The sequence below is a fragment of the Danio rerio genome, chromosome 4, assembly GCF_052040795.2.
Source record: "Danio rerio strain M-AB ecotype USA chromosome 4, GRCz13ab, whole genome shotgun sequence".
Taxonomy (NCBI): domain Eukaryota; kingdom Metazoa; phylum Chordata; class Actinopteri; order Cypriniformes; family Danionidae; genus Danio; species Danio rerio.
The window spans coordinates 62022675-62049655 of NC_141024.2; the positions used below are offsets into that span (position 1 = coordinate 62022675).

General features: G+C 37.8%; 2 protein-coding genes across 9 annotated transcripts in view; both read left to right on the forward strand.

The window, feature by feature from the left end:
- LOC147845138 (NACHT, LRR and PYD domains-containing protein 3) overlaps nucleotides 1–15149 on the forward strand; it is a 30350-nt gene extending 15201 nt beyond the window's left edge. For 2 of the 4 annotated variants that reach the window (XM_087249708.2, XM_087249707.2), the window contains exon 12: nucleotides 1955–15149. In XM_087249708.2, coding sequence (XP_087105834.1) covers nucleotides 1955–2481 — 527 coding nt within the window. In that variant the 3' untranslated portion in view covers nucleotides 2482–15149. The remainder of the gene's footprint in view (nucleotides 1–1954) is intronic. The other 2 variants (XM_088650081.1, XM_088650080.1) reach the window with 1 other exon arrangement.
- Nucleotides 15150–17601: 2452 nt separating this feature from the next.
- LOC137491021 (NACHT, LRR and PYD domains-containing protein 3) overlaps nucleotides 17602–26981 on the forward strand; it is a 29608-nt gene continuing 20228 nt past the window's right edge. For 3 of the 5 annotated variants that reach the window (XR_015483969.1, XR_015483970.1, XR_015483972.1), the window contains exons 1-4: nucleotides 17602–17675; nucleotides 18624–18718; nucleotides 18964–19077; nucleotides 26107–26220. Coding sequence is in view for 2 of the 5 variants with exons in the window: in XM_088650114.1 (XP_088506240.1) it covers nucleotides 17821–17850; nucleotides 18624–18718; nucleotides 18964–19077; nucleotides 26107–26220 (353 nt within the window). In the remaining 3 variants the exon portion in view is untranslated. Of the gene's footprint in view, nucleotides 17676–17737; nucleotides 17851–18623; nucleotides 18719–18963; nucleotides 19078–26106; nucleotides 26221–26981 lie in introns of those variants that run through there. The other 2 variants (XM_088650114.1, XM_088650115.1) reach the window with 1 other exon arrangement.

Below are 26981 nucleotides of genomic sequence, written 5' to 3' on the forward strand. Positions count from 1 at the left end.
TATTAGACGGTTCTGTGTGAACAACTAAAGACGCTCCTTTAATGCATTCGCACATTATATTAAATTATTTTAAATCAGACGCCCCATCCATAACCAACCTTAAATCATACCTGAACTCTGTTTAACATTTCCAAGTAAACTGTTTAGTGACATTCTCATAAAATCTCCCTGGTTTTGAAAATCTTTGTTCGTAATTGTTCTTAGCCCTTAACATCATATTCATCAAAAGACGGTTTATGTGCAAGTAACCGCACCGGTCCGAGCAGGTAACGAGCCAGCATGGGAGACAAGCTCCGATAAGATTGCAGAACAACGTCTGTCCCTGGATCCAAGGAGTGAGCTTTACGCGATCACCAGCTGGCTTCCGTTACATAAGGGCAAATATAGATGACTAAAACCTCATTTACTCATTTTACTCATACTTTTTATCATTTATAATGTCCAAAGCATTGATATTAATATTAAATGCTACTATTGTGCCTTTATTAGCCTTTTTCTCGCCTGTTTACTGGGTTAAAAATCTTACATTATTCCATCTCCACCTGCTGGTGAAAGCTAGAGCAGCTGGCGATCTTCACTCTGCAATCTATTGCTTCTCCTGCAGTTCCCGGATGTAAAGTTGAATTTTATCAGTCGAATTTGATCCACTGAATTTATGGAAGCGAATATTAGAACTGAAATAAAATGAACTGAAAATGACCTTTTGAATATTATACATCGTATTTTTAAAGGGTATTGAATATTTTGTAAGTGAAATCTGAAAATTGAATATGAATTATTAAATTTTTAAGTATGAAAACGTGTTTGAAATATTTTTCGTTGAAATATTCACAGCTTAAATAAACAGATATGTTAAATTTCAGGACCTAAAAATACAAACCCTGGAATTCAAGTCATTAAAATGCAAGAACTTGTTAATACGGTGTATTATTTTTTTCAGTTTGTGATATTCAACAAGCTTTTTAATTCAAGACTTTAGGCATTGATTTTGTTCCATACACACACACACACACACACACACACACACACACACTCACACACACACACAAACTCTCACACACAGACACATGCGCAAACAGCAGTGAACACACGCATGCCCACATACAATCTAACACACAAACACACTCTCACACACACACTCTCTCTCTCTCTCACACACACACACACACACACACACACACACACACATGTTTGTTTTTGTGAAAAGTGGGGACATTACATAGGTTTCCATTCATTTTATACTGTCCAAACTGTATATTGTATTGCCCTCACCCCACCCCACCCCTAAACCCAACCATCACAGGAGACTGTGTGCAGCTTTACTCTCTGATTAAACTCATTCAGTGTGATTTATAAGCATTTTGAGAAATGAGGACGTCACCAATGTCCTCATATTTCACCTCCTTTTTGTAATACCTGTGTCATACCCATGTCATTATACAGATTTGTGTCCTGATATGTCACAAAAACACGTACACACACACACACACACACACGTACGCACATACTCTCTCACACACACATGCACACATTCACTCACATACGCACACACACATACACACACACACTCTCTCTCACACAGACACACGCACTCACATACACATTCTCTCTCACACAAAAACACACACAGACACACTCGCACACACATATTCTTTCTCACACACTCTTTCACACACACACAGACACACACACAAACAAATATGAACACACACACACAAACAGTCTATCTCACACACACATACTCTTTTTCTCTCTCACACACACACACTCTCACACACAGACACATGCGCAAACAGCAGTGAACACATACAATCGCATGCGCACATACAATCTAACAAACACACACACACACACACACACACTCTCTCTCTCTTTCTCTCTCTCACACACATGCGCCTGTACACAGGCACACGCACACAGCTGTGGTTATAAATGTGTGTGTTCTTGTGTTCAGATGTTTGTTTCCTCACTCTGGATCCAAACACAGCAAACACTCGTCTCATTCTGTCTGAGGAGAACAGAGAGGTGAAGCATGTGAGAGAGAATCAGCCGTATCCTGATCATCCAGACAGATTTGATGGTGTTTATCAGGTGTTGTGCAGAGAGAGTGTGTGTGGACGCTGTTACTGGGAGATTGACTGGAGTGGAGATGATGGTGTGTGTATATCAGTGTCATATAAGAGCATCAGGAGGAAGAGAGGAGGTGTTGAGTGTTGGTTTGGATCTAATGCTCAGTCCTGGAGTTTGAGCTGCTCTTCCTCCAATTTCTCATTCAGACACAATAACACACGCACTGATCTCCCAGTGAAGGCGCTCAACAGGAGAATAGGAGTGTTTGTGGATCACAGTGCAGGAACTCTGATCTTCTACAACATCTATAGAGACACAATGAGCCTCATCCACTCAGTCCAGACCACATTCACTGAGCCACTCTGCCCTGGGTTTAGGATTTATCCTGGATCATCAGTGAAACTGAGCTGAAGACTGACGAGAGATTTACCTAGAATCCTCTACAGGAGCAGTCAGCAGCAGTGTGTGTGATTGTGTGTGTGTGTGTGTGTATGTGTGAGAGAGAGAGAGAAAGAGAGAGTGTGTGTGTCAGTATGTGAGTAAAAAAAGAGATCTGTTTGTGCGTGTATGTGTGCATGTGTTCACTGCTCTGTGTGTCTCTATATTACACGTGCGTGTGCTAGTGTGTGTGTGTATGCGTGAGTGTGTGCGTGTGTCTGTGTTTGTGCGTGCATGTGTGTGTGTGTGAGAGAGTCTGTATTCGTGTGTGTACATGCATGCTTGTGTGTTTGTTTGAGAGAGTGTCATTTGTGTTCACAGCTACAGCAGCATGTAATATTCTCCACTGCAAGTGTCCTCCTCTTCTCATCAATGCTGCTTTATAGATCATTCTCCATTCTGCTTTCATGACTTCTTCTACTGCCAGTGTGTTTCTCCATACCGTGTCAGTTCTGTCTTTTAAAATGTGCTCGTTATTTATTTCCACAATATCTCTGTCAAATATTTCACCTTCGGCTGAACTAACATCAGCACTTTCATTAAAACACAGTGATGGACTATTATCCCCAACATCTCCAACAACAGCTTCAATTCTGATATCAGGGAAAACTCCTCGTCATCTGGGATAAAAAGATCCCGACTAGAACTCTCCAGCAGTGTTTTTCATTCAACATCACACTCAGTTTATCTCAGAGTTCCTGTGCAAACCTTACTGATCCTATTCCCATACATTTAGCAAGATTCACTCAGTCCAGTGCCTGCTTTTATCAACAATGTCTCTCAATCGTGGCATTGTTTTGGACACTGATATGTCCATCAATCCTGGAGTGTCATCTCCTGACAAAAACCACCGGCTCTTCAAGACTCTTGGGCCCAAACAATAGTCTCTGGATGACCTGCAGTCTATACGCTGCTCCTCTACTCACAAGATCAACCAAGCCTTGACCTCCTTCATCTCTTGGTGAGAAGAGAACACTTTGAGGGATCCAATGTAGGTTGTCCCAGAACAAATTGACCATCTCTCTTTGAAGATTCGGTAGTAAACCAATAGCGGGTCTCCACACGCCAGCTTGTGCCATATAGAGGATCCAGCAAGCTGTTAACTATAAGTGTGCGGCCTCTATACGATAACTGGGGAAGTAACCATTTCCATTGTTGTAGAAGACCTTGGATTTTCTCAAGCGTACCATTCCAGTTCTTCTGAACACAGTCATCTTCACCCGAGGTATTTCAAGCCTCCTTTCTTCCATGTCAAACCTCCAGGTAACTTGGGAGGGACACCGCTCCAGCTGCCCACAAGCAGGGCTTCACTCTTTCCCCAGTTGACTTTAGCAGAGGAGATCTTCTGAAAATCACTTACAATAAAATCCAGTTTCTGAATATCTTCCGCATTCGATATGAAACAACAACATCATCAGCACAAGCAGAAAGATGCAGAGAAACGTCACAATAAGGAACACACACACCCTTTATCTCAGAGCTTAGTTTATTCAGCACAGGTTGGATAGGCAGTGTGTACAACATCCCCGACACAGCACATCCCTGTCTAACTCCTCTCTGTACTGTAAAAGCAGCACTCAGACCACCGTCGACTTTTAATACACTTTGAATGTCTCTGTACAAAACATTGATCATATTTACAGAAGCTGGGCTCAAACCAAACATTTCTAAAAGCTTTATTAAATATTCATGTTGTATACGGTCAAACGCTTTCTCTTGCTCTAAAGAGATCAGTCCACAATTAATACCCAATTACTTCTAAAACATCTCTAACCAAATAAACATTGTCAAAAACTGATCTATTCACTATATAATAATGTTGATCTTGGTGTATTACTTGACCTATTACCTTACTCAATCGTGTAGCTGATGCCTTTGACAGTATTTTATAATGGGTGCAGTAAAGTGATGCAGGTCTCCAGTTGCTTCCTCTTTGCAAGTCTCCTTTATTGTTAACACAGTTATTACAGCTCTTCTGCAGCTTAATGGGAGTAAACCTTTATTCAAACTGTCATCAAGAACCAAAAGAACATCATCACCTATCACAGACCACAAAGATTTACAGAAATCTACTGGGATTCATCAATAGCTGGAGTCTTTCCACTTCCCATTCTCATTACCGCTGTGTATAATTCACTCTGTGACAATGAGAGCTCAAGCATGGCATTAGAGTCTTCATCAGTGTTTGGGAGATCTTTAACTTCTATATGATCTGTATAATTCTGAATAAAAGTGAACTGCATGTTTACGTATGTCACTGGATTATAAAGTTCCTCTCCTGCATTATTGTTTAGTGAATGAATAATTCCACTTAGACCATTTTTCTGTTCTAGACTAATAAAGCTTAGAAGGAGCCTCCATTTGTGTAATGTTTATTAAACCTGAATGAATGAATGCTCCTTGTGCTTTCACTCCTCAAAGATCAGCCAGCAAATCTGTGTTTGATTTCCGGGTTTCAGATTGATCACTGCTTGTAGCTGCTGTTGTGTTAAACAGGTCTGTTATTTCATCCTCTACACTCAAAAAAATGATTCAAGCCCTTCTTAGATGTGACACAAATAAATACTGTTCCCATTATTTAAATAATTTTATTTTTAAAATATTAATTTACATTTAATTGATGTAACGTAAAATGTATTTGTCGTTTCACCTATAATCTTTATTAATCCAAATCAAATGAGTTCAGTAAAGTGACCCCGTTTTGCGCATGCGTGAGACCGCGCATTTTCACTGCCACCTGCATTGCGTTTCTCCGTCCACCATTTTCCACCTGTGGCTGCAGACGAGTTGATGAGACGCTACCGATTACAAGAAGTCATTTCTTTGGTGAGTATTCGTTTCTTTTTCAGCGAGTACCTCGCTATGAATGCATGTTATATTCTCGACGGTGTGCAACAAGCGTGATAAAGTTTTGCTTCGGTTTTCAGTAAAGTTGACGGCTAACGTTAGCTGGCTAGCCAGTCGCTCATCATGCAGGAGAAAATAGACTGACAGAGTTAACATTAACGTTTTTTTATTATAATGTTCCGACGTTGATTTAATATTTTTTGTCTTCGGGATGATGTTGAATCAACATTGAGGTAAAGTTGGTTAAATATTCGCACATTCAGACTTTTTCCTTGCTATCATTTCAGAAAGGTGTTATTTGCAAGCTCTAAATAGTGAAATCATATTAGCAGCCAATGACTATCAAAGGACAATTTTTTTAGTCAATTAAATAGTGCTAGTTTTCAAGTCATATTTACGTGTGATTTCAGATCCAATATTCAAATTAGCGTAGTAGATAATATAGGGAACGTTAAATGAAGGAATGTGCAAATATAAAACCAACTTTACCTCAATTGAATTAACGTCTGACTGTTTGTGTCGATGTATTTTATCCATCAATCAATTTAATGGTCTGAAGATCCTGATTCATTCTTTAAGGCATATTTGGTAAGTTTGATTGTTTCTCATGTAGTCTCTAACAGTGAAACTCTACAGTGTAACTGTAGTTTTATTCCGTTATTTCTCCCATGGCACACACATATGAAACTGAATAACTGTCAGTGTAAATAGATGCACACAGATTCACAAATGTTGTGATCTGAGATTTCCAGAAAACCTCAAGTACACCTTTGAGTTCATCCAGAAAATCATAATGAATCTGGATGGACACAAGCTCAATCCAAAGATACAGCAGCTGAAAATCAAATTGTTTTCTTAAAGTGAACACCAGATGACAAATAAATGAAGTTTCTTTACGCTTTTCGTATTTGGGTTCATTTGTCTTTTCAATCTTCTGCCATCTTTCATCTACTAAACCAACAACACTGAACTCATGGATGTTTTCCATGTGACATTTTATATTGTGGCTAAGCTACAAAAAGGAAGCATGTGGACAAGTAAAAAAAAAAAAATTGGACATACAAATGCAAAATAATGTTTTTATGATAAATGTTTTCTATGCAGCCAGGGTGATGGAGTGACTTGGTGTGATAATTGATACCCCTTACAAACTAATGGTTGATGAGGTTTTAAGTTTGGATTTCCCGATGCAACTTTTTTATTCATTTATTTATTATTTTTGGGATGCCAACATCTGCACATCATAGCTCATTCATGTACAGTATAGTGTCAACAAGTGTCTCCATTACTCTCATACCTGTCAGGTAATTACTTGACGCAACACTTGTTAAAATGGACTTGACCTAATGCTTTGGTTTGTTTTTTTCTGAGTTTTTGACGTTCAGATTTTTGAATTATGACTGGCCAGAGCAAGTCACATGTTCAGAAATTGTTCTAGTTTTGGTGACAATGGGTATCCTTGTTATAATCAAACTGTCTTGGTCTGTTTTTACCTTCCTATAGTCCAAATTTGGTCCCCACAGCCTTTTTTTAACTGTGTTTTTGTTTGAATTGACTATTTGTACTACACAGATTAAAAATGCTGTACCTCTCGAGTAGCCAGTCATTTTTCATATTATTGTTCTCAGGTTATGCCCTTTTAAGAAACGTTACAAAGTTTGCTGCTTCACATTTTATTAAGTGTGCTCTGTTTTAGGTATAATTTCATTTATTTTTTTGTGCATCCTAAACATACAAGACTGGTTTTATATCTTCTGGTTTTAAGGTCTGACAGTATAATGGCACTCCATTATCCAAGCTGGAAATATGATCCTTTTAAGTAACCAGTCTGACGCGACGAACTCATCCAAGTCGTTATATTCTTTTCTTGTGTTTATTTGTTCTTCAAAGCTGAAACAATACTTTTCTTTATATAACGATACAATATGGAACGACGGTCAAAAACTCTTCCTCTCTTTACAACAAGGATATGACGTGATCAGTCATCAATAAGCAAAGGCATAATTAAAGCATGCAATAATAATTTAAACATTATTTTGATGGTAGACAATATAAATGCTATAAACAAATAACAATAACTATACATAATATTTTACAATTTGCATAATAGATATGGCTCTAACATTCCGGCCCCAAATTGTATAGGAGCGAGACTATATCAATTACCACTTATTCTTTACAGAGCCATAAATACTGAATTCCCCTCTTTTTTTTTTTTATTTGCTTGTGGTTGCATTTATCAACTCAAATAGTCTCTTCTAACAGACAAAGCTTAGTAATAGGTCTTTCTAATATATTGGTTCTTGTTTGCACCACAACACGTCTGACTATCCCCTTTGAGTCTGGCTTAGTCTTTATGAACCTGCCCATCAACCATGAGTTTCTTGGTGCAGAGTGATCCACTATCAGGACCACATCTCCTATTTGCAAGTTCCTGTGGGCCTTAGACCATTTTTGACGTTCTTGCAATTGAGGCAAATATTCGGCAGTCCATCTGGTCCAAAACAGATCTGAGAGATACTGCACTTGCTTCCAGCGCCTGCGTGCATAAAGATCCTCTTTTCTAAATATGCCTGGTGGCAGCATCGCTTGCGTTTTTAACAACAATAAGTGGTTTGGTGTCAGCGCATCCAGATCATTTGGATCATCTGATGACTTTGTGATCGGTCTGTCATTTACAATGGCCTCCACTTCGCATAAGACTGTTTGAAGACCTTCATCGTCTAAGTTTTGCTGCTTTAACACAGAGTTAAGCACTTTCCGTACTGTACGAATTTGCCTTTCCCACACACCTCCGTGTGGGATGCTGCAGGTGGGTTAAAGATCCAGTCAATGCCCTTTTTGCTCATTGCATCTTGTATTTTGTTCTGATTTAGAGCTGCCATTGCTTCTCGCAGTTCTTTATCTGCACTAATAAAGTTAGTTCCCTGGTCTGAACGTATAACAGCAACCTGTCCTCTCCGACAGATAAAACGACGTAAGGCATTTATGCAAGAATCTGTGTCTAAAGAATGAGCTACTTCTATATGAATTGCTCGGACTGCAAGACATGTAAAAATAACGCCATATCTCTTAACCAGACTGTGGCCTCTTCTGATTTCCAAGGGTCCAAAAAAATCAATGCCGACGTTGGTGAAGGGAGGCTTGTCCCCTACAACTCGATCCTCAGGCAAATCTGCCATCTTTTGTATTAGAGGCTTAGCATGCATCCGTCTGCATTTCGAGCATTGTGCTATGACTTTTCTAATTGCCGAATTCGATTTTGGAATCCAGTACTTTTGTCTCAATTTTGCCAACATATGGTTCCTACCACTATGTCCAAGCTCTTGATGTATGTGTTGAAGAATCAGAGTAGCAATGCGTAAGTCTTTAGACAAAATAACTGGATGCTTATTCTCTTCTGGCATTGCAGATTTATTTAATCTGCCTCCCACTCTCAAAACTCCATCCTGAAGCACTGGATCCAGCTTGTAAATATGACTTTTCCTTTTAACTGGATGTTTATTCCTTAGCAAAGTTGTAATCTCCTCTGCAAACTTCTCTCTTTGAGCGAAACAAATTAATTCAGTCTCTGCTCTTTCTAACTCGTCCACAGTAAGAGCATCGCTCCACCAGTTTTCTTTGTAGTTTTGCATTTTTTGGATAAGCAAGATGTTGCGTTTACCCGGATTACTTTCCTTCTGATGAATTACATCTTTCAATTCCTTTCTTTTCTTTTGCTTGCACAGCAACACCTTTTTCAACCGCATAAACCAGGCTACTGCTCTTTTTAATTGATGCCACTTAGAGTAGAAGTCGATGAGTTGGTTAACAGCATCCTTGCTCGTTTCCACGACTGTAGCATTGACTGAAGCACATTTTTTAACTTCAGTATCATCTTTATTGACTTTACCAATGTCAATTGGTCTTTCGGGCCATTCCTTTTCGTCTTTTAACAAGTAACTTGGTCCTTGTATCCAATTTTTACATCTGATGAATGCTTCTGCTTTCATGCCTCTGGAAGCATTGTCTGCAGGATTCAACTTTGAGTTTACGTACTTCCACTGATCTGCTGTTGTGCATTCTTAAATGACTGCTAAACGGTTAGCAACAAAAGTCTTAAATCGGGTGTTCTGTTTCTCAATGTATTTCAACACAGTCATGCTATCTGTCCAAAACACAGATTTTTCCGAATTCAAGCACAGTTCTTGCTGCATCATTTTGTCGATTTTGACTGCCACAACCGCAGCCGTCAATTCCATTCTTGGAATTGTAATCTGTTTTAAAGGTGCCACCCTTGATTTAGCCATTAAAAAGGAACAGTGTCTGTCACCATTTTCATTCTTTATCATGATGTAAGTCACAGTACCATAACCTGCTTCACTCGCATCAGCAAAGTGATGCAGTTGAGCCATTTTTGTAGATCCAAAATTTACTGGTTTGATACATCTGGGCACTGCGAACTCAGAAAGCTGCTGTAAGTCCATAAGCCAATTGCTCCATTTTTGATTTTAATCATCATCTATTTCTTCATCCCAGCCTTTTTTTATCTTTACATAGGTTCCTCAGTAGTTGTTTAGCTGGCAAGACGACAGGCGCTAAAAATCCAAGAGGGTCGTATATTGAGCTAACTACTGAGAGTATTCCTCGTCTAGTCGGTTGTTTTGATTGTATCTGTACTTTGAATGTGAACATGTCAGTTTCCGTGGACCACTGAACCCCTAGAGCTCTTTCCATTGGCAATATATTGTAATCCAAATCCAGGTCTTTGACTGCTTTAGCTCTGTCTTCAATGGCAATGCAAGACAAGACTGCTCTGCTGTTACTAATCCACTTTGTTAAGCGGAATCCACCACTAGAGCACAAGTTCCTGAGCTGCTCTGTTAAGACAATAGCATGATCCTCGGTAGGCACAGAGCTTAAGTAATCATCAACATAAAAGTTGTGCAATACTGTGTCTACTAGTTCTTGGGGAACGTTATGTCTGGCATCTTCCGCTGTTCTCTTGAGTGCATAGGATGCACAGCTCGGTGAAGATGTAGCTCCAAACAAATGTACAACCATCCTATACTCTACGAGGGGTTGTTCCAAATCACCCTCTGGCCACCATAAGAAGCGTAAAAGATCAGCATCCTTATCTGGAACTTTTACTCTGTAAAACATAGACTCTATGTCTGCCATAAGAGCCACTGGTTCTTGTCTGAACCTAATCAAAACTCCTAGCAGAGAGTTAGTAAGATCAGGTCCCTGCAGCAGTTGCTTGTTTAAGGAGGTTCCCTTATAAGTTGCATTGCAATCAAAGACTACACGAAACTTGTGTTTTTTAGGATGGTATATCCCATGATGGGGAATATACCGTACTCTGCCATCATTTCGGTTCAGTTGCTCCTTTAATAATCCTCATGCAATTCTGGGTTCAAACTCAGCTTTCTTTTCAAACTACTAGCACGCTGCTCTGCTACACTGTGGTTGTTTGACATTTTTACTTGTTCGTCTTTCAATGGCAATCCAATGCAGTAGCATCCATCCACTAATTGTGTTGACTTTTCAACAAGCTTCATAAACTGCTTGTCTTCCTTTGACATCTCCGGTTTGTCTTCACTGCAGCGTTCAGAAAATTCTGTATTATACTGCTGCACCAACAGTTGCTCGAAACTCTCAACTGAAATTCGATTGACCGCCATGGCCGATGGTCCTTCCTTACTACTACAACAGTGATCTGTTTCTTGGCTGAGTCCATTTACTATCCAACCCACTGCTGTTTTTAATGCATATGGACCATTTCCTTTACTATTATTGACTTCCCAAGGTTCCAGTGCCTTAGGAATGTTGGTTCCTATCAACAAACCAATATCTGCATTAATAGTAGGAAGGCTCACTTTACTCAGATAAGGCCATTTCTCTATGAGCTCTTGCGATGGAATGTTTTCTTTCTTCACTGGAATACTTTTCTGTGTATAAACTCTAGGAAGATCTATAAACTTCTTTTCTTCTAATCCACAGACTTCCAAATCAGATACAATGTAGCTATCAACCAGCTTCTCTTGTCCCATCGTTCGGAGCAGTATTTTTGTTTTTCTTCCTCTAACATTCAACTGCTTCATCAACGTGTCAGTGCAAAATGTAGCTGAGCTACCTGGATTCATAAAAGCATAAGTTTCCAGAATTTTCTCACTTTTTTTGGATTTGACTTTTACTGCTACAATTGCAAGAATAGACTCACCCTCTCCGGCCCCAGTACAACCACATGATTCCTTTTCAAGTGAGAACAGAGGAGCAGAAATGCACTTTTTTTCCTTGCTACCTTCTTTTCTTTGCTTGTGTACTTCGTCATTCTTTTTATCAATGTGGAGTATACTTGGTTGTCTCTGTGAACATTGTTGGCATATCATCCTTTTTCTACAGTCTTTGCTAAGATGACCCAAAGTCAGACAGCCAAAGCATAAGCCTTTTGCCTTTAAAAAGTCAATTCTTTCTTTGGAAGAGCATTCTACAAACTTCGCACAGGATTCAAGTGGGTGGTTCTTCTGACAAAACAAACATGGTTTCTCAAATGCACTGGCAGTTGCAACTGGGGTTCTTTTTACAGGAGAGTTGGTTGTTTCCTTTCCAAGAGGATTAATGGCTGTGGCAAAGCTGCTACCCTTTGGTGGAATTCTATTCTTAATTTTGATATCGAAAGATGTGCTCTTTCCCTTTCCTTCAACAGATGAGCTTTGAATTTCTCCATACAATGGGTCCGTAACTACCTTAGCTTCTCTGTCTATAAAGTCCACAAGGTCTGCAAATCTTGCTCTCCTTCCACGTATTTCTTGAATTTCAAAGGCTTTACCTCCATTTCTCTTTCGTTTTGAAGGTAAGCTTTGAAATAATAACCCTGATATTTGTGGGATTATCCATTTCGTCCAGGTCTCTGTTTTTATCTGAGACCAATTCAGCACTTTATCTATATAGGCACTAGCTATTTTCAGCTCGTCATCAAACTCCTTGTGCAACAGATCCCATGCCTTCTTGTAGCCTTTATTAGGCTCCATATGAACACAGCTACGTACAAGATCTTTGGCCTCTCCACCAGTGTACTGCTCCAAATAATACAATTTGTCTCTAGCATTCTCTGTTTTGACATCAATAGCATGTTCAAATGCCCTGACAAAAGTTCTGTATTCCATCAAGTTTCCTGTGAAAATTGGAATGTCTCTTTGGGGCAGATGTGACAAATTTTGCTGTTTAACAAACATTTCTGTAATGTCATTCTGTCGTTGCATCACTCTGTATAAATTACCTTCCAATTCCCCAGAACTTCTGTCTTTGTCAGGTTCTTTTTTGTTTTTAGTACTGTGGGTTCGCTGAGAAGGCTGTGATGTAATGTCTCTCTTACTCTGGCGTTCCTCCACAAGGGAAGAATCTTTTTGTTTATTTTTATGATGAATCTCTGTACTTTTAGATTGACATTCACTTTTATTTTCAATATCAAAGTCTTGTAATACTTTGAGCTTAGCAAAAGAAGCAGCGATTTCAGTATCCATCTCCAGCTGCTCTTGTTCTGCTTTCAATTTTGCCACTTCTTGTTCAATGAATTGTTTCTTTTTTAAAGCTGCAGCACGTGCTAATAATGCTGCATGTTCAGCTTCCTGTTTAAGGTGAGCGACAGAACTTGAACTGTGGCTGGATGCTTTTGACTTTCGTCCAACAAGGGATCCATAATTCTTCTTGTGTCTTTGTGATGAAACAATTGAAACGCTGTCTTCAGGTCCAATGTTAAAAGCTTCTATCCTATCTTTGGTTGAAAGGATCCATTTTTGTGTCTGTTGCACAAACTCTTTAATGTATTCAGATTTCTGACAAAACCAATTATCATGATCTATTTTCCTTTCCTCCTCAGACAGGAGCTCTCCCAATTCTGTATTGAGGCAATTAAATTCTTTATTTAACTCTGAAAAGTTTTTCTGAAGTTTTTCCTCAACCTCATTCAAATTCTTGTCATCATCTTTCAAACTGTCTATTTCATTCATTAACTTGGTAATTTGGCCAAGTTTGGATCTTCTTTCCTTTATGAGATTTTGCAGCTTCAGATCAACCGCCTTCTGTGTTAGCTGAATTAATCTTTTTGGCCTGGCATCGGGGTTTTCCTCCGATTGTAAAGCGATTGGTGCCACCCTGTGGCGAGAATCGGCACTGCAATGTGACGCATCATCATCTTCCATTTTGCTGATTCATCGAGCATTAACTTAAGCCCATAACAATAGAAAACAGACATAAAGTCTTTCCCACGACATGTAACATGTATCCAGAGAATTTTCCATCAGTAGGCCTACCTGGATAATATGTTCCAACTGACAGAATCACATGCCAGAACTTTTCAATGTCTCATATGCTCCGTGTGCGTCGTGCAATAATTAAAGTGCATCCATGCGATCATTTGATCCTTTGAAGTTCACGATCCTCAATCAGACATCGTTAGCAAAAAATAATACTTTCCGTAAGATCTCTTAAGCATTCGTTTCTTAGGAGCAAAGTTTTTGACTAGTTATAATGGCACTCCATTATCCAAGCTGGAAATATGATCCTTTTAAGTAACCAGTCTGACGCGACGAACTCATCCAAGTCGGTATATTCTTTTCTTGTGTTTATTTGTTCTTCAAAGCTGGAACAATATTTTTCTTTATATAAAGATACAATATGGAACGACGGTCAAAAACTGTATCACTCCGTCTCTTCCTCTCTTTACAACAAGGATATGACGTGATCAGTCATCAATAAGCAAAGGCATAATTAAAGCATGCAGTAATAATTTAAACATTATTTTGATGGTAGACAATATAAATGCTATAAACAAATAACAATAACTATACATAATATTTTACAATTTGCATAATAGATATGGCTCTAACAGACAGATACTAAAAACTGTCTGTTACAATTCAAATTAGTCACTAGTATATATATATATATATTGTGCGTTTAATCCATGTTATAATTAAGTTGAATGTTGATCAAGCTAGCATTCAGATTTATTGGAATGTTTACATTTTGCATCATTTGCTGGTGCCTCTACTCCCTTAACGTGTTTGATGCTTTCGAAAACATGGGATACATTTACTTCACACCAGATGCAAGATCTGTTAAAAGTGTTTCTAAAAGTTTTTCCAATAATAAAAAAAAAGATACAATCTGTTTGGCGTGTGTGTGTGTAGTAACAGGGGATCAAATGAAAAATAAATATTTCCAATTAATTAATTTATATTTAGTTGAACGAATGTAAATCAGTTATATTAATTTAATGAATTTTTATTTGCTTGGCTATATTTGATAAAATTGAGTTGGACTAACTCAATTACTTTTCGTTATGTAAATGATCTTTTGGTTAGGGCTACGCATACTTATTGGATGGAAAACCTGCACACAATTAAATTGAGTTAACCTAATGAGCTATTTTTTTTGAGTGTAGTTTCTTCATGGATTCAGGAACTCCTTTAGTGACAGTAAAAGTGTATTCTTGGCATAATTGTTTAATGTGAATCTTGCCACAATCCCACCATTGCTGCAGTGAAGAATAAAGATGTTTTTCTTCTTTAAAATTCCCAAAAATAAAGAAAAGATTTCAATAAACGTCTCATCTTTTAAAAGGAACGTATGAAAATGCCAATAGGCACTCCTAATCTTCACAGAATTAACAATTACAGTACAAATAACAGAAGAGTGATCTGAAAACCCAACAGGAATTATTTTACAATCTTTGACACAATCTGCTTGAAAATGAAACATGTAAAATCTATCAAGCCTTGCCATTGAAATAAAATGATTCTTACTATGTGCCCAAGTGTGCTGTCTATTTTCATGATGATCATTCCTCCACACATCGCATAAATCAAACACTCTTACTAATTGTGGAAGCACTTTTAGTGAAGCAGGATGTGTTTCTGAGTGATTTGGATCTCTCTTCTCATTCTCTGTGCTGTTCAAATGAAAAACTCTTCTGATTTGATATCTTTAAGGACAGCACTAAAAGCATTGAAGAAATCTATTCTTTCATCTCCTTTTGTAGGTGCGTAAATATTTAAAGAAGTCATTAAAATATTCCCAAGTTTTACTTGAATTTGTAAAAAAACATCCTTTGACTATTTCTTTCTCTCCACATAGAATTGGTGAAAACTGCTGTGAAAGCAATAGAGCTCCTCCTCCACTATTAGAGGACATGTGACTCATGAACACTTGAGCATCTCATTCTGTTCTCCAGTCTATTTCATTAAATAAAGCACTCTGAGACTCTTGAATGAAGGTCACATCAATATGTTTCATCTTTATAAACTCAGACAGACACATTCTCTTCTGACTGTTTCTAGCAGCATTCAAGTGTAGAGCTCCAATCTTAATGTCTCTCATAAATGATAGAAGCAGTCAAAAACAGAAGAAGCTATCACACCATGTCCTGTTCTTCATCTTCACGCATTTGTTTTCTCATTTTTATCAGGGATTTTCTAAGACGGTACACTTCCTGATCACAGAAAGCTCCTTCCTTCATGCACCTCTTTACATCTCTTATAAGAGCAGATGAATCTGGACAATAGTCTTCAGCTTCAGTCTGTTTGTTTCCCCTTTAAAGCTGAGTTAGTTGTTCAGTGTTGTACACCACTGGCTGCTCTTCATCCTCATTTAGTGATGAAGAAAAGAGCAGCCTGAATCATTGGAGTCTGAAGAATCGCTCTCAATGTCTGAAACGGCACTTTCAGTCTCGCTCTTGTCTTCTTTGGCCTGTGTTATTGTCATCTTACCTCTGCCTTTTCTCCTCTTTATTGGAGCTTTGAAAAATGCCTCAGTTTGCATTTCCGCTTCATTTCCAGCCTCGTTGCTTTTTCCAGTGACTGCTATATTTTCTGTCAATACTGGTGTAACAATGTGACCATTCATGCCATCTATCTCAGAATTAACTGAAGCAGGTACAACAGAAGCGCCTGCAACAATTTCAGCCAGAGTCAATGTATTTGATTCAGAGTCTACTGCCACCTCAGAGACTGGAGCATCAGCAGGAGATGCCACAGTCTCTGCAGCAGGTGTAATGTCAGAAACAGCACTCTGAGCAGGATCAACCGCGCCAGGGCAAGAATGAACCAAATCACCAAATTTTCCACAGCCAAAACATTTCATTACACTGCAAAAAATGCTTTTCTTACTTAGATATTTTGTCTTGTTTCTAGTCCAAATATATAAAAATTCCTAAATCAATAAGCATTTTCTAGACAAGCAAAACATATTGTCTTGTTTTGAGAAATAATATGCCAATATTAAGTGACTTTTTCCTTAAAACAAGCAAAATAATCTGCCAATGGGGTAAGCAAAATAATCTTACGTCAAAAGAAAAAACAAGATTAGTTTAGATTTTACTTAATGAAACTCATCTGACTTATAACTCAGTCTCAAAGCAAACTCAAACACTGTGCTTGGTGGTGTCAGTATCTCAGATCAAAAGTGTAAAAACTTCCACATCAGGAAATGTCTCATTCACAATAGTCGCTGTTTCCCCAAAGACATTCTGAAATGGAAACAATATTTCTCTTTACCTTTTATAGATGATATTTGGTCAACAAGTAATACCATTTGCTCCCAAATAAGGTCAAAGAAGTTCATTTCAGAAGATTAGACAGGTGTTACCCCTGCTATATATTTATTAATACATTTAATCAGACATTTCAGCACAATGCTCTTGCTGTAACACTGAGCCTGAAAGTCTTCTACAGCTATTCTGTACTTGTAAATTCTCTGATGATTTCTGGAAACAGGTTTCAGGGTTGGTTTCTGCTTTATTTTACAGCGTAATTAATTTTGAGGAGTGCATGATTCTTTTTCTGAGTTGTAAAACTGGCTATGATGCGCTCGATAATGCTCTGAAGTTGATCATTTTGCTTGGGAAGTTTCAAAGACACAAGACAAAGTCTCTTACTCACTCGTTTAATTTGTTCTGTAGAGATTTACACATATTTTATAATTTTTGACCTCAATTACAAGAAACAAGAAAGCTTTAAAAACCTCTCTGATAATGAAGAAAATTATCTGTACAGTCTAATCATTTAAATATATCATATGTTCATTTCTCTTGTTTACTGTGTGTTCTGCATCACTCAGTTTTGTATGACTGTTACATGTGTTATCATATATTCCTGTGTGCTTGTCAGTTATATGCCTCATAATATCTCTGATATTGGAGTAGGACTGATGTTTCTATCTATAGTACAGCTAGGTGGCGGTGTGCAGCTCTGCTCTCTGACTCAACACACAGGCAGAAGAAGAAGCGGTGTGTGTCGTGTTTACAGTCTGCCTCGCGTCCAGCGTTTACACTGCTTCATGTAAGGTCCTGCATGTATCCTTCTGCATGTCGTGTGATTGAATGTGAACCCCCGCATGTCTTTTGGGCCCCCGCATGTCCCTGTCTGCTGTGTTCAGAGTGTTTGCGCGGGTGTATTACTGAACTCCTGATGTGACGCAGTTGAGATGAAATCTGTGATCAGGAGTCGCTGTTCAGTAACTTAAATCAAAGTTCTCCAATATATTTCCTATGATCTTCAATATGATCATGTCTGCTGAATCCCGCATTTAAAACACGCTTTACAGCACCGCTCGACGCGGATCGCTTGATTTCAGTGTCTGCGCGTTCACGGTCGCGTGCATGAGCGGCCAGGGCGTTCCCGAGTAAATAGAAGTAAAGTTGGTTTTATATTCGCACATTCGTTCATTTAGAAGTCTCTATATTGTTTACCATGTTACTTTGAATATTCGATTGGAATTAGCATGCAAGTGTGGCTTGAAAACAACATTAACACTGTTTATTTGACTGTGAACAATGTTGTACTTTGATAGTCATTGAGTGCTAATATGATTTCGCTATTTAAAGTTTGAAAATAATACTTTAATGAAATTATATTATTAAGGGGAAAGTCCGAATGTGTGAATATAAAACCAACTTTACCTCTATCCCGAGTAAATATTTCGCGGCACAACACCGCCCTTCAGAAACGAAAGTGAAAGTGTTTAGTTGTGTTGCAGTTTTAAACAACCAGAATTCATTATTTACCAACGCAGAACAGCTTTAAATCTTTAATGTCTGGACAAAACCTGTAAGCTTTATGTGAATGTGTGTATGATGCTATTATAAGCAAACGGATGAGGCTGTTATTCTTCATTAGTTTACTCGTGATGAGCTTCAGGATTTGAGTGTCTCAGCTGCTGATCTATTCCTGCATTCAGCTGAATTATGAAGGCTGATCAATGACTGGAGATCTGTGATTGTTTATCAGTTTCTTCTAGAGTTTCTGCTGGAGATCAAACTCTTCAGGTCCATCATGGGTAACACACACACTGCTGGAGATCAGGATTTGTCTACAGGATGCAGGTATTAGACCTTCACTTGACATTTCATATGATTATTTTCTACAGGATATTATATTTACTCTCTGTTAGTTGTGTTTTTAATCTGTCTGAATATTTAACACACACAACCAGCAAGATTGTGTAAAATCATCATGAAAAGTATCATGAAGTGCTGTTTAAACAGTGTTTTAATGATGAAATGTTGAGTAAATCTGCTGTGTTGACTTCAGTTTGTGCAGCGCTGAACTTTAATCTTCTCTGTTTTAGTTCAGTTCATCAGAAGAGAGCAGAAGCAGAGCCCAGCTGTGTGTCTATGAAGAGTGACCAGTCTATGGATGAACCAAGACAATTTAAGAGTGGAAACACAGGACCTGCTGTCAGGTAGATCATCTCTTTAATATCTGCAACTGATGAGTATTTTCATAATAAATGAATCAGGTAATTAGTGTTGTGGATCTGTTGGGTTTCAGATGTTAGATGTTGTATCTGAGCTCTGCAGGATAGTGCTTGAAGATCTCCACTTTACACTTCAGGCCACAATTGATGGTGTTAACAAACCAATCAGCGCTTTATTAATAGTTAGTGAGGTAGAAGGTGGGTTTAGGTTTTGGGTAGGGTTATGGATAGGGCTGTAACGATACACCAAACCCACGATTCGGTTCGTATCACGATTTTTGACCCACGATTCGATTCATATCACGATTTTTTATTTTATTTTTTTCGTGTGGGGTGGGAAAAAAAAGATTTTTAAAACTATTTTTAATTAAATAACATTTGAAAAATCTTTATAAACTAAACATCAAAGAACAATATTAACTATGCAAATTATTAATATAAATAGCCATATCTAAAATAAATAAATAGCCAAAGCTATATCACTTCTGTTTTCTTTGTAACAAAATATTGTTGAAAAACCAAACAGAACTAAACTCCATTTTGTAGATGGTTCAAGCATGTTGAAAATTATTTTTCAATCAAGTTCTCTTACATAGAAAAAGTAAATTAAATAGCTACTAGGGATGCTCATTTCGTTAATGTTGCTAACCGACAACCGCCGCTCATTAATCGGTTATTAAAGGTTAACTGGTCAGATTACTATTAATTTTATATTAAACATATTGACGTGTCTATTTTGTGTCTGACACATTAAATATTGCATTTTAAAATACTGATTTATTTTTATATATTAATAGCGGAACAGAAGAACAGATGCATCTTCACGCACCTGCAGTGTTTAGCACAGAAGAGCAGAATAATCTAAATAAAATGAATAAAATAAATAGGACTGCCCTCAATTATTTTCACTTAAATAATTAATTTATATTACAAAACGAAAATACTGACTGATTCTTTTTAATAACCGGCATAGGCTTTTTTTCCAATCATATGTTTTTTTCTTCCGTCAAATAAAAATAGCTGACTTCCTCAAATTGCTTGCTCCACGGAAAATATGCATTTATTTAATGCCCCGCTGTTATTATTATAATCACAAAACCTTTACATTTTTATATTTTTATAGAAATCATTATTTTAAAGATTATGTCCTGATATAGCCTATGGTTTCCTCTCTCTCCCTCGCGGTTCAAGTGCATATGTAGACTTTTTGTAAACAGTTTGTTTAAATATGATATTGCATTAATCTGCGTACATGCTTTAAGCTGTAAAATAAAAAGTAAAGCCTATTTGTTGCGTTTATTACGCAGATCCAGGTCAACATAAGCGCTGGTTTAGTATCAACAGGTCTGTATCAAACAGCAATATTCTTCTTCCATTTTGCTTCTTTGGCAAATGTGTCTGTAGGCACGGGTTATACGTTATCGTCCCGCAAATTAAGTATGCTTTGCAGTTAAACAAGTGGCCGAAAACGAGGCGCACCTCACTGCCTTTATGTTGACAAGGAAAAAAGAAGAGGCGCGGTCCTCTTATGAAACGACTGAATCAGCTGGGTATCGATTGTGCAAAAGTGTTGCTGTCTGTGTTGTTACAATTGTAATATTAAATACTATTGTGATATTCAAGATTTGTATATTCATACAGCTTTGGATAACTTAAAACAGCGATTAGACCTTCAGAGCGGCATTAATGCGTCCTGAAGTAAAGCGAAACGGCTATGAACTCCAGCAAGATAGAGTGATTATATGCAGAGCCATATACCTTTATCTCTAAATAAAGTATAACTATAGAAACTGTGTTTATTTTAGCTAAAAGCTTCGTCATGTTTTCTGACCTCACGCACCTGTCAGTCAGCACTCTCAAAGGTTCAAACAGAAAGCGCACAGCACGGTTACAGAAAAGTTTGCGCTGTTACCTGACATCTGGTGAACGCCCATCCCTCTCTGCGCAGCCACATTAACAGTGTGAGCAAATCATCGTATATGCGCTGAAAATCCGGCCGCTTTGACAGCATTGGCAATGTTTCTGGCGTTGTCGGTTGTCAAGCGGGGTTAAGTTGGTTTTGTTTTTGATATTCTTGACACATTCAGACGGCCCCTTACTAAGAGCTCCGTGCGAGCTCTCCCGGCTAAATATTGCGAGGGCTTAAACGGAGCAGTGCTTGTAATGTCGAACAAAAAAAAGTGTTAATTAGCTCAACTTTTGCAGGCACAGGTGACGTTATTGGAAAGGTATCACGGGGTGGGTGTGTCGCGATTCTCCCTTATCACACCGCGACACAGGATCGTAGATCTGAGTGTCGCGATTTCGATTTTATATCGTGTATCGTTACAGCCCTAGTTATGGATACTAGGGATGCACCGATAGCATTTTTTTGGAACCGATCTGATCTCGATACCAAAAGTCTGAGTATCCGAATCCAATACTGTGCCGTTTTTTTTCCCTCAACTAGAGATGCTTAAAATAACCGATTAGGTGTTAACCGAAAGGGTGCTAAGCGGTTTCTAACCGCTTAATAGTATCAGTTAAACTATTAAACAATATTGTTTAATATATTGGCCTATCACAGTGAAAGCGTTTTTTTTTTTGCGTTGAGACTGACAGGTGCATCTTCTGAATGGTTTAGGCTAGTAACGTTTTGCCGTTGCGCGCTATGTGCACTCGAGTGGAAAAAGCTTGTTAGTCGTGTCTTTTTCAGTCTTCAATCAAATGAAAGCAGAGGCTGGGTTTTCCTTGTGGTGACAGCAGTAGTTGTCAAGCTTGTGTTGTCAAGACGACTACAGTGAGGTTTTAATGATGGAGGAGAGACTTTGCTGTTTCAAGTCATTTAAAGCTGTATTGAATCTTGACTATCATAATGCTATTAAAAATTACAATTATAACAACATTGGCAGGAACACTCGCGCACATACGGCTCAGCTGATTCAGTTGTTTCCTAGTGGCATAAAAAAAGAGCACCACACCGTTTCCGTTTTTGGAATGGAAAAGTGCGTGCAGAACAGTGACGTGCAACCACACGTGCCTAGATGTTTTTTGTCAAAGAAGCAAAATGAAATAAGGATATTTCTGGTCACAGTTTGACAGACGAGCTGACAAACCAGCGGCTGATGCTGACTGGTGCTGCCTGAGCCGCGTCATAAACTTAATAAATACGACGATTTAGTGTTCAACAAACCAACCTTTTTTCCATTTGGAAAATTACAGTTATTAATAGTTCTTATATAATAAAAAATGTAAATAGCCTACATAGCCTAATCTATCAATCAAACAAATCCAAAGTTTTTATTAATGTTTGCATAAGAACTTCGCACCAAACTGAGGCTTTCATTTTACAGCTTAAAACACATGTATGCAAATTAATAAATGCAATTTCATATGTAAACAACAAAATTGTTATATGCTATGTAGTAGCCGATACTTAACAAAAAGTCAACATAGAGCCTTAAGGTTCATTGTCATTTTATTTCATTGCAGGCAGCGCGAGGACACGTGAAGCACCAGTGAGACAGAGGAAATAAGTCATAATCATAATTAAGACATAATATTTCAACTAATGACTCATATTAAAAATGTTTACAGAGGTTTTGTCATTTAAAATAGCAGAGCATTAATTAAATGCATATTTTCTGTGGAGCGATCTATTCGAGGTAGCCTATTTTTATATAAAAAAAGAAAAAACATAATTGGACAAATGCCACTTCTTAAAAAGGATTCAGTCAGTGTTTTAGTTTTGTAATATAAATGTGTCATTTCAGTGATGTTAGGGGTCCATTCTTCGTACGTGGATTACTATTATTAGTTAGCTGGATTTGGATATTGACGATTTAACACGATCGAGGATCGTTTCGTTCTTCAAAGCTGATCCGAGAGTTGTTGTCATAGCAACAGATCTGCTAGGTCAAACCTGATCGGGAGCAGGTTCAATTCATATAAACAGGATTAGATCGGCTCAGTTCAAGCAAAGATAATACTGAAAGTATGTTCCGAATTCTGATATTTTCTTACAGTAGTAGTTATATACACTTGGGAAAATGGTACATATTTTTTAACTACATACATAAAGTTATAGTCATTAATAAAATAAATAAAGTTATACATATTAATAAAACTTATGCAATCTGCACCCTCGAAATAAAAGTACAAAGACTGTCACCTGGTGGTGCAAAGAGAAAACTTATTAATATGAACTTTTTAGATCGCTTTAGTACAAATTGTGTATGATAGAAATGCACAATATGTGACTTTTTTTAAAGCAATAATACATTTATGCAGTCATAAACATGTTTTGATAGTTAATATGCCAGTGATTTGATGCTTCACAAAAGTTGCAGACGCCTTTACCAATATGAAAATGCTTTTGTAAACAACCAGTTATTCTTCACACCGATTAAAAAAACGGCTACTATAATAAAGAAAATCTTTTCTAAATGTAGAACTAAATACACTGATTTGCATTGAAATACATGATGAATACACTTGACACATGAAAGTGTAAAGCCTGCAGCTCAAAATATTAATCTTAATATTAATCAGATGAATATTATTCAGATGATGTCATTACGCTGCTGTGCCATCAGCCAATCGTTGCATTGCTGATCATGATTTCGAGGATCGATAGATCTGTCCTTCACAACACACGCAGCGATCTCAGATCAGTTTATCCAGACATTCTAATCTGATTCGCGAACTTGTTTGAAGAACCAAATTAGCAAGAGATCAGTTATCGAGATGAAAAGATCCAGGATCTGCCAAATCATCTTAGATCATTTAAGCGAGGTACGAAGAATGGACCCCAGGATTTATTTGATTTATTCTGTTTTTGTTTTGCTGCTGAAACGCAGGTGCGTGAAGATGCTTTATGTTCTGTATGCTGTTTGCATGCTAAAATAAATCAGTATTTTAAAGTGCAATATTTAATGTGTCACAAAATATGCACGTCATTTTTTAATTAAATAATATTGTAATATTAATCTGTTAACGGTTAACATTCGCTTACCGAGCGGCGGTAGTCTGTTGGCAAAATTAACCAAAATGAGCAGTTTCTATAGCTTTGGTGCTAAACTCAAATAATATATCTTCTTTAGTAAAAAAAAAAAAAAAAAAAACAGATCTATAGGTAGGCTATACATGACAGACGGCACAATCTAATTAAAAACATGCTTGCTGTTTGAGCATTCTTTGAGCATTCTTTGAGCATTCGTTGTGATATTGTCCTTTCCGTTTTGATATTAAGATTTTTCTTTGAAATCTGCAATAGGCTACAATTGAATTTGTGGGTAAAATAATTAGCCTTTTATTAAATGTATTAATTTAATAAAATTAAAGCCTGATATTTTCCTGCAGATTAGATGCAGACTAAACTAAACCGTCTGATGCTAGTTTTACTTAATAATCTCTCTCCAAATCTCGCCATGAGTGAGACGGAAAAAGTTAAAAACAAGGTCCGTTTAGGCTTCAGTGTCAAAACACAAACTGCTCTGATAAATAAAATAATAATATATAAAATTACAGTGAAATATTCCGTTTCAGAGTAGCTTATAAATCATTTTCTGTTAATGTCAATCTATATTGCGCTCGTCATTTTCACTTGTATTGATGTAATCAACTACTTTGACCACAATGGGCCAGGCTTTAAAAACTATTTGCAGCACTTAAAAAATTCCTTTTGGAAGAAACTCGGTCTGGAGATGGGAGAACAAACTTGTGAATAATCTTATGGAGCGGAGCACAGCGCCTGCAGCCGGCACTTGAATGAAAGCGCATCGGAGACTGGTATTTGCAGACATTTGCAAAACAGCAGCTGAAATGGAAGAAATAAGCGCGTTGAGGATCTGTCCAATGTATTATTGAGGCTTTTCTAATTAAACATTTCAGGTAGGCCTACTTTGTGGGTGAGCAGGATAACGCTCTCTACTCCTCTATTGCGAATGCGATCTGATACAGCGCAACATGATGTAGAAACAGCAATGAAATGAACTCCTGCTGCTGGTCAAGGGAAGCGCTGAACTAAACATGAATTTAACCACGTGAATATTTATCTGTGCTGCACAAAACTGTGCTTTCAAAATATTTACAATATAGTAGCCTACATAACAATGTTCTAGTGGCTTATAAGGCTACCTTCATGGTTTAGTTAGCTTATAAACACACAATATAGTGCACAACGCACAAGATCGGATTTGGATCTGTACCAGCTGACCGATACCCGATCCAGCAAAAATATGCGGTATCAAACCGATTTCCAATCCTATTAAATATGTATCATATGTTCACATTCCACAGATAATAAGCCGGTAGTTAATAGTATGAATTGTGAGCTAAACTAAAGTGTTCCCGATCTCCTACCATAAAGGGCTTTTCCTGCACACTTTCCCCTGCTGTTTCTGTGCTGTACTGATCAGCCATTCCTCTGATCTGAGTCTGTTTTCACTGAAGCGCAGTCATCATCATGTTGTGTTGGCCTCATAGATGCTGCTGATCAACACATTTGGTTTCTAGAATTGATATTTCTCGAGTTCTCCTGCTCATTCAGTCATGATAGATGATGGTAAATGAACTTGTCTTGCTGTCCTCAAAGTCTGGACTGGAGCTCTGCAGACAAACCCCCAATGATTGACCTTCTGAAGACTGAGTGATGAGGAGGAGGATAAGGGGAGCTGCTGGAGGCGGGAATAACAGTCAGCTGACACAGTGCAGTTTATACTGCTGCTTATATAGTCATGTGATGATGATTGACACGCCTGAATGATTAAGCTCCTCCCACACCTACACTGTGGACTTCATTCAGTGATTTGATGATTAGTTTCTGCTCTAATCTGCTCTAATAGTGCTGCATTTCTGTTGGGCTTTCTCTACTAGAAATGAGCCTTGATCTGTGTTTGCTGATATTTTCCACATTCAGACAGTTTCTGTTCAAATATAAAGGAAATAAATTTTTGTGTTTTTGTAAATGAAGAATGATTAATATCAGGTTTGTGCAGTGTGTGCAGCACTCAACTTTAATCTTCTCTGTTTTAGCTCAGTTCATCAGAAGAGAGCAGAAGCAGAGCCCAGCTGTGTGTCTATGAAGAGTGACTGGTCTATGAATATACCACTAACATTTAGGAGTGAAAACACACGACCTGCTGTCAGGTAGATCATCTCAACACACACATGATCACACTGCAGCATTTATATGATCCTGTGTTTCTAGAAGATCAGACATTTACAAGTGTTACATTTACAGGAGACTTTAAAACTAAATGTCCACACACTCACATCTGATCATTAGTGAAGTACTAATAAAGTATAAATACTCAAACTGTTAGAGTTAGTCGAGTGAGTTTACAGGCTTTTACAATTGTCAGCAAAGTGTGGATAATCAAGAGAAAGATTTTAGACGAGATGAATGAACAAGTTCTGTGAGACAAACACACCACACAGTCTTTATTGTAACGGAGGCCAGCGAGTAAGTGCTGTGCAGGTAAACCTCACTCCTCTGACCTCTAAAGGTGCTCTAGTGACAGATGCTAGAGGCCATGGTCTTTAGCCTCCTTGGTAGAGCAACCGACTCCTATGCGGAAGGTCGCCGGTTGGATCCCAGCTCGGAGCCGGTTGGGTGGTGTAGGACCGGCAGTGTTACACTTGTGCTCTCTCACATTTTCATCCTAAAAGATTTTAAATGTCTTCAGTGAGCATCCAGCATCATTATGAATAAAGGATATCAAATGATTGAAGTGTTACATTTAATAAATGACAAGTACTTTTAAATGTTTACAGCATTTTGAGCAGTAGATGTGATCAGTGTGTGGTGTTTAAATTAAATCTGATTAAATCTGTGTAGTGTGTCTCAGCTGGTTCAGAGAAAACACACATGGCTTCACTAGATGATCTTTACACTCACACTCATTGAT